The sequence below is a fragment of the Miscanthus floridulus genome, chromosome 18, assembly GCF_019320115.1.
Source record: "Miscanthus floridulus cultivar M001 chromosome 18, ASM1932011v1, whole genome shotgun sequence".
Classification (NCBI taxonomy): domain Eukaryota; kingdom Viridiplantae; phylum Streptophyta; class Magnoliopsida; order Poales; family Poaceae; genus Miscanthus; species Miscanthus floridulus.
Genome location: NC_089597.1, coordinates 46,245,548 through 46,259,599, shown reverse-complemented (window position 1 = coordinate 46,259,599; position 14,052 = coordinate 46,245,548). Strand labels below are relative to the sequence as shown.

General features: G+C 44.4%; 1 protein-coding gene across 2 annotated transcripts; it reads right to left on the bottom strand.

Moving 5' to 3' along the window:
- Positions 1-1,232: 1,232 nt before the first annotated feature.
- Positions 1,233-6,352, bottom strand: LOC136519747 (potassium transporter 24-like). Of its 2 annotated transcripts, none has more exons than XM_066513121.1 (9): positions 5,608-6,352; positions 4,975-5,458; positions 4,824-4,877; positions 4,410-4,634; positions 4,251-4,303; positions 3,250-3,373; positions 2,908-3,162; positions 2,358-2,764; positions 1,233-2,225 (listed from the first exon to the last, which is right to left on the bottom strand). In XM_066513121.1, the coding sequence occupies exons 1-9, from the start codon at positions 5,650-5,652 to the stop codon at positions 1,590-1,592; spliced, it is 2,283 nt and encodes a 760-aa protein (XP_066369218.1). In that variant the 5' UTR covers positions 5,653-6,352; the 3' UTR covers positions 1,233-1,589. The 2 variants fall into 2 exon arrangements, with proteins under 2 accessions (XP_066369218.1, XP_066369217.1); XM_066513120.1 differs by having other exon boundaries at positions 4,410-4,670; positions 5,608-6,350.
- Between the last annotated feature and the right edge of the window lie 7,700 nt (positions 6,353-14,052).

The window sequence follows — 14,052 nt, the reverse complement described above, 5'->3', positions numbered from 1 at the left end:
CAATTCCAGCTTATCAAGATTATATAAATTAGTGAACCATTCCAATTGGGAATTATTCCAGGGCCTCATTCCTAAGCAACCGAACGAGCCATAAGATAATCCCCTTTACTCACTTGAAACCCGAGGGGGTGTAAACTCTGTTTGGGAAAAATTGTTCGACTAAGCGCACTCTGGTTACAACCAGAAACTACCACGTAGATAAAAAAAAAACTGCTCTACTAAGATAAAGAATAGATTTGATAGAAGAAAGAAGTAGCACACAAATGGTTTGCGCTTATTAGCGTCTAAGATTAAATTAAAGAAAAATTAATGAGCTTGGATGCCATAACAATTTGCCATTGAACACCTCTTATGCAGGAGTATAAAGTTTACCGACGAACAAAACAACCATCTAATGCTCAGGTTCATGTACTATTTTTGTAATGCTAACAGATACAAGCAGTGCTATAAACCAATTTTCAATCAGATCCCTCCTCTCACAAAAAATGTATCAATAATACAATTCTGTTAACTAAACTATAGTGCACCTACAAAAATTATTTTCAAAAACAACATGAAGTTTCCAATGAGCAGCTCGATTTACTACTGGAGTTTGCTTCAACCAATATAATTTACTCTCTCTATCACATGTTTTAGGGCTTACTTGGGACAAGGGAAGGGATAACAGAGGGATGGGAAAAATACACAAAAAAGGTAGGAGCGATATGATGAAGACCTAAAAGGTGGTATTTGGTTAGTATGGGAGAGTATTTTTCACATTTGCAATTAGAGGGTGCAGAGTTCTAGAGTATAGTACAAGATAATGCATCTTCAAGATCTACCTTTGAACGGATATGATACAAGCCTGCCAGCAACAAATTTATGCTGCATAAAAGTGAAGGAAATGATGAACTAATTGTAGACACAAAACTTCTTATCTCTGTTAGTAATTTTTCTGTGTTTTCTTTCTTGAAAAATAATAGAAACATTTTTAGTTATAAAGCAAACTAGAATGTACAACTTTAACCATGAGATTTGTTTTCCTCTTTTTTTTTAATCTTGTTTTACTATACCAAAATGGATTCATCTCTAGACTAGATCACTGTTATGGTGACTGTCATGACCACTGTCATAGTGTCATCTCTAGATCACTTCATTGAGCTTACCAGAGTTCCCACCCTGCATATCTGTTACCTGGTAAATCATTGTCATGGTGACGAATAGCAATTTTCAGTCCCCTCTCAGAACTCGGATGAAACAATTTCCACATAAACTTATTCAGATTCTCATACAGTACATACAATTAATTGGTCACAAACCAATTCATGAACACAAAAATGGTCTCCCTCCTACTCTGTAACTATAGCACAGAGCAACATCGGCATTGGCAGATTGGAAAAGCAGAGCAAGGAAGAGCCTAACAAAAAAGAATATACAGAGAAAACAGAAAACTATGCACACTTCATCTATCCTCGCAGGCCACAATGATGTCCCGCTTCATCAACAATCTAACCCTTTTGTTAGGATCTATATATATATACACAAGTATAAGAAGATGAACTGTTTTTACCTCTATACAACTTGACATGGCCACAGTGATATTATATCTATCAGACTTGGCAAACCATTCCTACCTCAAGGGTGGAAACATGTGGCACGTTAGCCGCGTAGGCAGGGCCTCGGCTATTCCTCATCAGGAACTCATAGATGAAGTTTATGGCAATCCGCTTCATCAGGCTAGACCCACTTTTCGCCTTCATATACGAGCGCCCCATGATGAAGGACATGCCTGCCTCTCTTGCCTCAGTCAGCTCTTGCAGCTCGTTGCACACTTCGCTGTTGATCTGCGCATTTTCTGGGAGCACAAACCTCACCCTCCTCGACTTGGAAGATACTAAATTTGGGTTTGTATCCTTCCGAACAGATGATTCAGGTGATCCCTCAACCTCACCATCGGCCTCTTGAAATGGCAGGCCTTTGCTGATAATAGACAACCTCTCATAAGGACTCTCTGAACCATCCGGATAACCATTTTTGTCAGAGTCCCCAGAGCGGATGAACTCTGCAATGCTGCTCACTAGGGCCTTCTCAAACTCCAGGCTGTCCTGCTGAACATCCCGGTACCCGTATCGGACAACTACCCTGTATAGTCTGTATTGTTTCAGGCCAATGCGTCCGACCAAAAATCGCTCTTCAGGTTGGACATGTGGTACAGAAACGGATTTAATGCATAGGAAGACCAGAACCTGACGAAACACACATTCATGCACTGGTCAGTTAAACAATTCCTTCACTAGTGTGTTCAGATGTGAGCATAAAAGAACATTAGCATTTACATCAATGACCGTCAAAAGAACACAAAAGGCATGACAAGATACCTGATGAAATGCAGGGAGGTTGGTGACGAAGTGGGAGAAAATGGCAGGAATCCCAGACACAAGCTCTGTGTGTATGAGACCAATGCCTCTGACCCGAACAATACCCAATGAAGGGCCTAAATTCAAAAGCCAGCTTATTGAGACCTTGTTATCCACATCAAACTCATACTTCTTTGTTGTGCCATAGTGCCAAACGCACATCACAGTCAAGAAAGTGAAGGAAAGAATTATAGGTACCCAAGCTCCTTCATGGAACTTCACGAGGGAAGCTGAGAAGTAGACAGCTTCGATTGCACCAAAGAAAAGAAGGAAGGCAAGAGCAAATACAACATTCTTGTTCCAGCAAAGGACAATGACGAGTGACATAAAGCAAGTTGTGACAATCATAACTGTTATAACCGCCAACCCTGAAACCAAAAAATAGTGGGGTTAACCTTCAATCCATATGAAGTTGAAGTTATATAACTAACTGAAAATGTTCATATCTCATGACTTTGTTATTTTCAGAAAGCAAAAAAAAATATTTGCTAGCGAATTTGTGTGCTCTTACCTTGTGCATTTGCCATCTGTTTCGTGTTTCTCAAGCCTATAGTAACAGCCAAGCACAATATCATTAAGATCCAATTGATCTCTGGTATGTATATTTGGCCATGTACCGTGGAGGATGTATGCACAATCTTCACCCTTGGAAAGCAATTCAAGGAACAACACTGTTTGATAACTGAGAATGTACCAGTGATAACTGCTTGGCTCCCAACTACAGCTGCAAGGATTGCAATCCCCAGAACAGGCCATCTGATTTTTTCTATAAAAAGATTATCACGTCAGTAAGCACCAAAGACATTTAGTTACTGAATATTTGTCTACGAGCATAAAAAGGCAAAGAGTGTACCAGGTACTGATATGTAAAATCCAATATGGTGGTTCCTCTCAAAATTGTGATGCTGTGAAATGTAAGCAGCTTGTCCCATATAGGCAAGCACGAGTGATGGATAAACCACCATTGTAAAAGCGATCTGTTGGAATCAAAAAGGAGTGGCACAGAATTTTAGACTTAGACAAGCTTCCCCTAGGATGATCAGAATGGGTAGATGACATGTGTCACATCTTGAGAGTATAATATTGGAACGAATAATATATTATGATGTGATTTCTGGAGCACTCACAATTGGAAGATAATCGAACATGGTTGAATCAAACTTTCAGTGCAAGTGCATCCAAGTAATCACATTTCTTTTTAGTGCAAGTGTGCAACACAGTAATCAGTCGAATAAACTTCATGGGCATTCCATCTAATCTGTCCATCAGTTAGATTACTGTTCCTTTTCTAACATAGGAAAGAAACTGTAGCCATCATGTACGATTTGTACCTCCCACCTCCCACTCTCCATCCTTAGTGCCAGTTTTCATATAAATGTATTTAAGCAATTCTTAATGAGAAGATGAGCAGATAATAGTTTCATTAGTTATATTAATAAACTAAAGCATGTGTACTTAAACCAATAGGGAAGTTTCAGATCCAACCTTCCCATCTAGATTTTGGGTATTCCAGATATGTTAACCGCTCTGTATCTGTTAACCACTTACAAAATAATTAATGTTCAACTTCAACTGATGTAACAAAATGCAATTTGCTTGGGCAATGTTTCTGATTTCATTTCTTATCTGCATGCCATCCTTTGCTCTATAACCTGCTATACTGCAGTCTATGTTTGTAAGCCACTTTTATGTGCTTGTACCTCAGAATTACAATGGAATGTTCTACATGCTGCCCTTCAGAGACAGGTTCAGAAGCTCTAGACTCTCTGCTTCCTTCTGAATAGGCCATATGGTTTCAGTAGTTTATATTGTACATGATTATTTTTTTGCACATGAACTCATTCCATTGCCTACCTTGATTGAAGACTGCGAGAAATGTCCAAGGTCCGCATACATAGTTTCAGAACCTAAGAGTTTGAACAGTTTTCAAGGGTCAATTCATCGTCATCATTTAAGCAAAGTGGCAGAGCTAAACTGTGGCATGCAATGCAATCGTCTATCTTCTTTGCTTACCAGTTACACATAAAAGGATCCCACCCAGTGACATCCAGCCTCCAACCTGTGTCTTCTGGATAAAACTGTACATGTAGTATGGTGAAAGGGCTTTATAGATATGGGGATTCCAAACGATGATGTTGTACACCCCTATGGTGCTGATGCAGAGAAGCCACAGGCAAACAATAGGCGCGAAGAGAAATCCGACCCTGTGTGTGCCGAAGTGTTGCAAGGCGAACAAGCCTACCAGGATCACACATGTTACTGGAAGCAGAACATCTGCAAATCAACATGACACAACAGAAGAATCCAGTTTTCATAGACACAACAGAATGGTCTCTATCCATGCAGGAATCAGAGCAGAACCAGCAGGTACCACATCGTCATCAAGCAACAGTAAACGAAACGTGAGCAAGAAATGAATCGACCTACATTGGTGCTGTTCATTGACCATTGACAGCTTGAGCCCCGAAACCGCTGAGAATACTGAAAAAAGAAACAGAAGCACAGGTCAGATTCTTGTCACCAACACCAACCAATAGACATTAACAACGACGGTTGAGGCAAGGAGGGGAGGTGCGACCGGAGACAGCAGGGGTGAGGACGCCGTCGCCGATGACCATGGACGTCCCGAGCAGAGCGAACAGCAGCAGCAGCCACTGCAGCTCCCGGCGCTGCTGCAGCGCCGCGCGCGCGGTCGACACCGGCGGCGGCAGCAGCGCGCCGTCGCGCTGCTCCTTGAGGTCGTCGTCGGCAGCGCTACTGTCGCCGACGCCAGGGAGGAGGCCCGCACGGACCCGGCGGCATATGAGGGAGTAGAGCGCGAAGGTGCCGCCCTCGCCGTCGTCGTCAGCGCGCAGGACGACGAGCACGTACTTGAGGAGCGTGATGAGGGTGAGCGTCCAGAACACGAGCGAGAGCACCCCGTAGATCTCTTCGTTGCCCTCGGAGTGGTCGATGTCGCCGCCGGCGAAGGCGCTCTTGTACACGTAGAGCGGCGACGTCGCCACCTCGCCGTACACCACGCCGAGGCTCTGGTAGGCCAGCACCAGCTCCGACCGCCACGACTGCAACCCCACCAAGAAACAAGAAAAAAAAAACTTCCATCACCACCAAGCCTCTCGAACCACCAAACAAACCAAAAAAGAAGAAAAAGAAATCCAATCTTTCAGACGGAATCCGACCGAGAGAAAGGCGACCGACCGGGCTCACTCACCTTCTTGCGCGCACTCGCTGCGCCGCAGCCGCTCTCTGCATCCATTCGCGCCTCCTCACGCAGCAGCTCAAGGTGCCGCCTTTCCTGCGCCCATGCACGCAGCGTTGCCTAATTGAGAGCGGAGAAGCAAGAATTTGGGCGAAGATTTCTCTCGGCTCGGGACTTGACTTGTGAGAAGGACAAGCAGGACAATCAGCAAGCGGCACTTCCGTTCCTTCCTATAGCAACAAGCACAGCCGCAGCCGCTGCCCTGTTACCCCGTAATTCGGCTGGTTTTTTTTTTTTCCAGCTGAAACGGTATTTTTCTTTCTCAGTAATTTAGCTGGAACAATATTTTTCGATCAGCTAAATTTCAGATCAGCGAGCCCCTGGCAGTTGCCCCTCGCTGATGAGCAGGAAGAAATCGAAAGTTCGAGAAGCGGGCCAGGACAAGGAGAAGCACAAGCAAGAACAGGGGGATGGAAAAGGCGAAAACTGGCTTCTACTGCAACCCTGTTCCTCCCAACCTTTTGTGTAGCAATCTTTTACAATTGCGAGACCTGCGCGGGTACTTATAGCTGCAGTTGCGAGGGTCAGCAGGTGGAGACAAGGATGTTCTTGGGAAAAGTTTAAGGCCCTCTTCCGTGCAGCTCCGGTTCCTCATCACTGTTTGCACGGTACTAAGGAGCCATTTTATTTGTCAAGAAGAAAAATAAACTACAAAGAGAAGGGGGCCATAGGAGCCACGATTTGCAGCTTCACCGGCTCCATGCCCAAACAGCCCCTAAAACTTTGGTTGTGGGGGGAGTGATGAGTGGGTGAAGTATCAGCAGGGAGGAGTATTTTCAGGTATCATGACCGTATCACAGGCGAAATTGATATGCGGTTGCTCCTTTTAGGCCTGTGCCGCCGTGGGTGGGATCTCCAGCTGTGACTATCACTGCCAAAGATAAGCTCCTTTTCCCACACAATTCCATTTCGCCCTCGTTTCATTCTGAAGCTTGGTTTTCCAATTAGAAAGGCGACGAGACACCGTTATCAGAAACTAATGTCGTCGCGGTAATTCACAAGCAGTTTTTTACCCTGCGCCTGCACCAGAAGTCCAAGAAGATAGGAAGAACCGAGCCGGGATCGGGAATGGGTCGACACCTGTGGTCTGATGTCTGAATATCTGATCTGAGGCCTGACATCCGTTGAGGGGATCATCTTTTATCGGGAGACATGGTCTGGTGGTTTCTGATCAAGATTTCTAAGGGCATGTTTGGTTTCTACGTATCCTCCTAAAATTTCTGTCACATCGAATATTTAAATATATACATAGAGTATTAAATATAGACTAATTACGAAACTAATTACACAACTTGCGACTAATTTGTGAGACAAATCTTTTAAGCCTAATTAGTCCATGGCTTGACAACGTGGTGCTACAGTAAACATGTGTTAATGACAGATTAATTAGGCTTAAAAAATCGTCTCGCAAATTAGCCTCTATCTATGTAATTGGTTTTGTAATTAATCTATATTTAATACTCTTTATTAGTATATAAACATTCAATGTGACATGAATTTTAGGAGCGACTAAAGATCCAAACACCCCCTAATCAATAAGGTGAAGAGCTCTTGGCATGATCTGGTCCTACTTTTTTTTCTACGCTATTTTTTCCCCGGTGAAGAGAGAAAGATGAGAGATAGGTTCCTTAGAAGTCGTCTTCAACTTTCTTCCAGGAAAGCCTTTCACCGAGCGAGTAGCTAAGCCTATGCCCTCAGACATTGATTGCTATATAGGCCCCGTTCGCTGGTCTGAAATTTGGATGAAACTGGCTGAAAAACACGGTTTCGGCTGAATTGTTGGGAGAGAAAATACTGTTCCGACTGAAAAAAAAGCCGAACAAGCTGAATATGGGGTAAGCCGAATATGGCCATAGAATTTAGCATAAAGTACTTGAATATTGATTATTATTCTGAGGCTGAGAGAGCAAGTAATTTAATGAAGCAAGACTTCGAAGAAAAGGAGAGAAAAATACGTTCCTTAGGGCATGTTCGGCTGGTATTAAAGTTGGCTGAAGCTGTTTTGTTGTAAGAGAAAAATTATGTATATTCTAGCTGATAAGCCGACTGATTAGTGTTTCGTAGTTTTGATAAAGTATCAAGTAGCTTCCGGCCGTCGCTCTCCAAAGGTTGCCTGTTACACTGGCACAGAACAGCTGGTGAGAACCCGTCGATCGTCGATCCAGCGGCCAGCATGAGAAGGAAATCAGGAAAAAAAAAATAGCATGTGCACCGCCGTGCGTGGAGTGGCGGAGGGCGAGACGGCGACGGGACCTTGAAAAAAATACGCCTAGACGACAGGGTCCAGACCGGGAGCCGGCGGCGTCTGCTGCTGCCGGAGCCCGGAGCCGTACGCGCGGCCGGTGGCTGGCGAAAGCGACGCCTCCCGCGGCGCGGTCACGATGCCGTGGTGGGGGCGCCGCCGCGCGTCAGCGGTATCGGCTTTGGGATTTTGTTAGGTCTTAGGTATGTGTCCGGCTGTCTGCTGCTGCGATGCGACCTGCATTTGCATCCGATGCGGTTCCGTCTTCCCCTCCGGGGGCTAATAAAACTAAAAAAAAAAAGAAAAGAAATGCGGACGGGAGGCGTGGTTGGCCGGGGAGGATCGCTCCTTTCCTTTTCAGGATTTTCTCCTCGCGTGTACCGTCGCTGCCAGTGACGTGCCGATCTGTGGGAGTCGGTGAGCAAATAAAGTAAACGGTGAGTTTGTTGCGTGCTACGACCGGAAAATGGCGGCGATTGTTGCTTCTATCTGTTATCGTATTCATCATACGTACGGAGTACTACATAAAGCAACCTACTGTACCTACATAGTATGTCGTATGTCGTATTGAACCCATTTAATTAATTACTTTTAAAGTTGAGACTCATATAAAATAAATATAATATAATGAAAAACAGAAGATACTTATTTCCATACAAAAGGAGATAAGATCCAATAGAATATTCTACAAATTAAGGAGATACTTAATGTATAGAATCGTATCTATATCTTTTATAAGCCAAAAGAGCATCTTCAGTAGACTATCTAAACAAGCTACATATCCCTAATTTAATCCCTAACTTTGGTAGTGGGGGTGAAAAAACAACTCCAGAAGACTGCCTACTAGACCCAATAAATTTGTTGGCTACTCAAATCTGCCCTCCCACTGCCCATTCCTGTTGGCCCATCAGAGACTACCTATTTTCTCGTTCGCTTGTTTCTTCCCCCACGCAAGTCTTCTCTTCGCCCGAACCCGACGCAGGCAGCCTGACTGTAACACCCTCGGTGTTACGCCCTAAACAAATTACCAAATCATGTCATGAGCATCATGTTTATGTGATAATGCATATGATGGAATGTGTAGATAACATTTTTGTAACTTGAGATGATCAATAAAAATATTAAATGATGAGCTATTCCATCACTCATATGTATCGAGTAGGGTTTAAAACTAATTTTTATTGAACAAAAATGCTATAGAACATATATGTGGTGCTTAAATAAAGTTCGGAATATGAACTTTGTAGATGACAATGAAATACTTACCGTGGAAAAATAACATTGCTAGCCAACATTTCTAATAGCCTGAAAATACAACTTGGAATCAAGTTCAGCTCAAAGACTTAGAATATTTTCAAGTTTATAAACAACAAGACAATGCAATGTTTGGTGATTTATTTTGTAAAATCGAGTTAAGAAGTGGTGTCGTGTTTTAATTCGAGTTGGTAGCCTGATAAGCCCTCTTTCAGCATGGTGAAGATGGTTTATGTCCAGAAGCAACCGTTTAGTTGTTATAGGCGCTTTAAATTTCGTGCACAACACGTTCTCGGGTCAGTTCGCTGGGTGGACGCGGTCACCAAGCTCGGGCGCTCGGCGTCACCACGCTGGTCGCGCATGGCCGGCCGTGGCTGCCTCTGGCATAGTTGTGGCCCGGCCGCCGCTGGCTCCACCGTGCGGAGCCGCTGCTGCCGTCACCTGCCCCGCCCCGCACCGCGACAAAGCCACTGCCGGCACCATCACCTTGTCGTCGCGTCCGTGCACTGCTGCCCTGCCTCGTGTTGCCGCTACCGACGCCACCGCAACGTCGTGCCCGCTTACTCTGCCACCACGTGCACGTGGGCTATCCTGGCTGCGCTCGCGCCGTCGCCTCGCCTTAATGGCGCTTCGGCCACATAGGTCGCGCCCCCAATTGCCTCCCCGCGCACATGTGGTCTGGTCGCGTGTCGCGTAGCGAGTGCGCAGACACGGTCGTGAGTTCGGCCGACCGCTGGCAGCCAAGGTGAGGACGGCCAAAGCTCGACCCCGTCTCCCTCTTTCCCTCTGCTGCCGCCATCAGAGTCACGCCAGCATGTTAGACAACGAGAGGTCATCTCTAATCAATTTCGCACATCTATGGCCCCGCCAGTGAGTTCTCCTGTTGCCCAACCCCACCCAGCCATGAAGCACGCACTGCCAAGCTCTAATTTAGAGCTTTCCCCGCCATCGTGCCGATAAGGCCGCGATCGGCCGTGGTCGAGGGCAGCCCTCCTACTGCCACCCCGAGCCAATTCACCTGCACTACTAGCTTCGCCTTGCCTCCCTCTCCACCTTACGCACGCCAGAGAAACCACTACCGCCTCCCTGTCACCGCTGATGCGACCATGCCACCACGGTGTGCCGCCGCACGGCTCGGCCGCATGTGGCCACCCCTCTTCTACCATCCTCCACCCCCAACCGTAACCTCGTCCTGGTCCATGGTAGCCTCCTAATGCTCACACGCGAGCCAATTAGGTCCGTAGCAACCCTAGCTCACCAGAGCGGGTGCGCCGTCACCGTGGATGGTCGCGCGTCGCTATAGCTCGCTGTAAATTTTGCAACATTAGGATAGACTAAGCACTAGGGTAGTTAAATGCTCCTTGTTTCAATATACATTAAATCATTAGTAGAAATAGATATATATCCTTAGTTTGCTAAGCTAAACGTCGATTAGTGAACCCAACACCTTGCTTGGTAAAGGTGGTGGTTAGCTTAGTACCTTACTCATTAGAGCTAGCTTTGTAGCTTGATATGTGTAATCTTATTTTAAGAGTTGTTGTTGCTTAGATGCTAAATGTTGCATCATCATCGCATGCATGTAGAGAACGAGCTGGTGGAGATATTGACCACAGACGATCGCGAGTTTGAGGAGATCATCGAGGAATACGAGGAGGAGGTCCTCGTAAGGGATGAAGTCTCAGAGCCACCACCGACTGACTCGGCTGATACCGCGCCTGCCCAAGGCAAGCCCCGGTGGATAACCCATATTTTTGGATGAAGCTCATAACTCCAAATTATCCATTCATCCGAGAATTAACAAAATATATCATGATTTGCGTCACTTGTATTGGCGGCTAAATATGAAACAGGATATTACCAAATACATCTCAGAATATGACATTTGTGGAAGGGTTAAGGCGGACCATATGCGTATGCCTGGATTTCTACAACCTTTGCCTATACTTGTTTGGAAATGGGAGGATATTTCCATGGACTTTGTTGTGGGTTTGCCCCGCACGGCAAAGGGGTACGACTCTATTTGGCCCATTGTGTATCGCCTTACCAAGTCTGCTCATTTCCTCCTGGTGGATATAAGGTATTCAGCCAAGAAGTATGCCAAGTTATATTTTGATTGGGTTGTGACCCTACATGGAGTTTCTCTTACCATTGTTTCTCATAGAGGGTCAGTCTTTGTGTCTCGTTTCTGGGAGCAACTCTAGAAATGTCTTGGAACTCGTCTCCTCAGAAGTTTAGCTTATCACCCGTTGTTTACACCAAAATTTGGAAGAAGAATTACAGGGACTCGAAAGCTCCTAAGATCATGTCATCAAGGAATCGATTGCATGAAGGTTGGTATCAGCTAATTCGAATGCAGCACTGGAATCAGTTTTCTTCAGATAGCGCCAGCAAATAACGACAAGAGCTACGATCAGCGCTGAGAAAATCATGTTGGACTCTACAAAAATGGAAAGATTAGGGTCCAAGTTATCTTAAATTAGGGATGTTTTCTCTTAGGCCAAAAATTGTGATGAGTCGTGCTTAAGTAGGATCCATGCGTAAGTTTCGGGTATAAATATTGGCCCCTAGATATTGTAAAGGACACACAATCAATCAAATATAAATTACTTACTTTTTTCGGCTCCGACCACCCCTTAGGAGTAGGAGTAGAGTAGATCTCGGCGAGTTCTTCAGTGAGCAGGGCTGCATCGGTCCGGCTGACATCTGGCTTGTCTGTAAGTATCGTCATGGCTTATACTTCTGTTCGTACGGCTGCATCGATCTGGTCGACCTCCACTATGACTCTGGTATAAGCTAGTTATCGACTCTTGTTTAGTTCAAGTATGGTTGCATTGATCCGGTCGACCTCCACTGCTCGAACTAGATTAAGGTCAAGTTATCGGCTCTATCTAAGGGTGACGTCCTTTGGATAGATTCATTAAGTTACCGATATTGCTTATTGCCTTCATTATTTATTTAATTACAACAATATCACTTCGCCCGATTGGGATTGATCTAGATCAGCCTTATATCATTTTTAACCCATCGTTTATTAATCTAAACTGATCTAATCTACACCTTAAACAATGAGTTATGTTTTATCGACTGTTTTATGTCAATCTTGATCGTGCATAGTGTGCGGTTAAGACATGTCTGGTCTTGAATAGATCTATTGGCTAACGAGAACCGTTCTATGGCCCGTTATCATGGTCTGTGTGATTCTACCTCACACCCCACTGTTAGCACCATGGAGTGGGGATCGTTATTTGGTAGATTTGTTCCTGATAGGGCATGACCTTAACTGTGTGCTATGCATGAATTGGCTGTTTTAGCCGATATCGAGCGTTTTCACATATGCAGTTCACGTCACGAGACCTTTGAAGTAAAGATGGGTTGAAAGATGTGTTAGCCCCATGATCTTATTATTGTATTACGGCCTGCATGATTCTGCCTCATGCCCCACTGATATTAGTAATAAGTTAGGGCCGTCGAATTTATCGTTGTTTCTACGGCCTGCATGATTCTACCTCATGCCCCACTGGTCATAATGACAGATGAGATCTAATATGTTCACTAGATTTATCACTATTAAATGGTTAAATGATGATGAGATGCTTCTTTTATATAAAAAAGGATTCGGTTACTTGCAGTCATTGGCTTAGCATAAACTGATTATTGTTGACATCCTTTGCCATTGACTAATATTTATCTAAATAACAATATTCATCCTAAATGATAATTGATTTTTCTTCCACAACCCCATGAGCTTTAACTAGTTTATTCTTATGAGTATGCTGGAATCAGCTATTTAGTTGATTTCCTTCCACATTGGCTATCAGAGCCACACATTCGGGACTGTCTAGCAACACTGGCATGTTCTGCCTTGAATTACTGATTAGCTTTCTCTCATTGTCAATTACAGGGTCAAATTAACTAGCGTGTCTCGGGAGGAGTGCGCAGGATCGATAATCCCTGCGTTGAAGCTAGACGGATCTCCAGCTCCATCGAGCAGACCCTTCTAGCTTACTCGTGGGCCCCGACATGAGACAAAATTTCATGCCGACACCCGCAAACTAACAGTTAGACAGAAAGGATCAATCAAGTACTTAAAGACATGTTGAGAGCTTGTGCTATTTCTTATCCAGAAAAGTGGGACGAATGATTGACTTTAGCTGAGTTTTCCTATAATAATAGCTATCAAGAGAGCATTCAAATGGCACCTTTCGAGGCTTTGTATGGCAAGAAATGTAGGACACCTCTTAACTGGGTGGAAGTGGGTGACCGTGGTTACTTTGGACCTGAGTTTATCAAAGAAGCAAGAGAACAGGGCAGTGTAATTCAGAGTCATTTGAAAGCGGCTCAGAACCATCAGAAAGCTTATGCGGATAAGAGGAGAAGACCTTTGTAGTTTGAAGTTGGTGACCATGTGTACCTAAAGGTATCCCCGATGAGAGGTGTGCATCGGTTTGGAGTTTGTGGAAAGTTAGCTCCTTGTTATGTTGGACCTTATAAAATTTTAGAGCGGTGTGGATCTGTTGCTTATCGTCTCCAACTTCAGGATATTTTGTCATCAGTACATAATGTCTTCCATGTTTCCTAGTTAAAGAAGTGTCTGTGGGTTCCCGATGAAGTGGTGGAAATTAAAGGACTCCCTCTCCAACATGATCTTTCCTATATTGAGCACCCTGTCAAAATCTTGGATGAAAAAGAGAGTCACTAGGAACAAAGTGGTGAAATTCTATAAGGTCCACTGGCAAAATCATTTGGAGGACGAAGCAACTTGGGAACAAGAGAGTTATATTCTGGAACATTATCCCCATCTTCTCCCCGAAGTATCAAGATAATGGTTTAAGTTAAAAGTTACTTCTTATCCCTTTTCCCACACTAGGCACTCACATAAAATCTAGGGACGAGATTTTGTT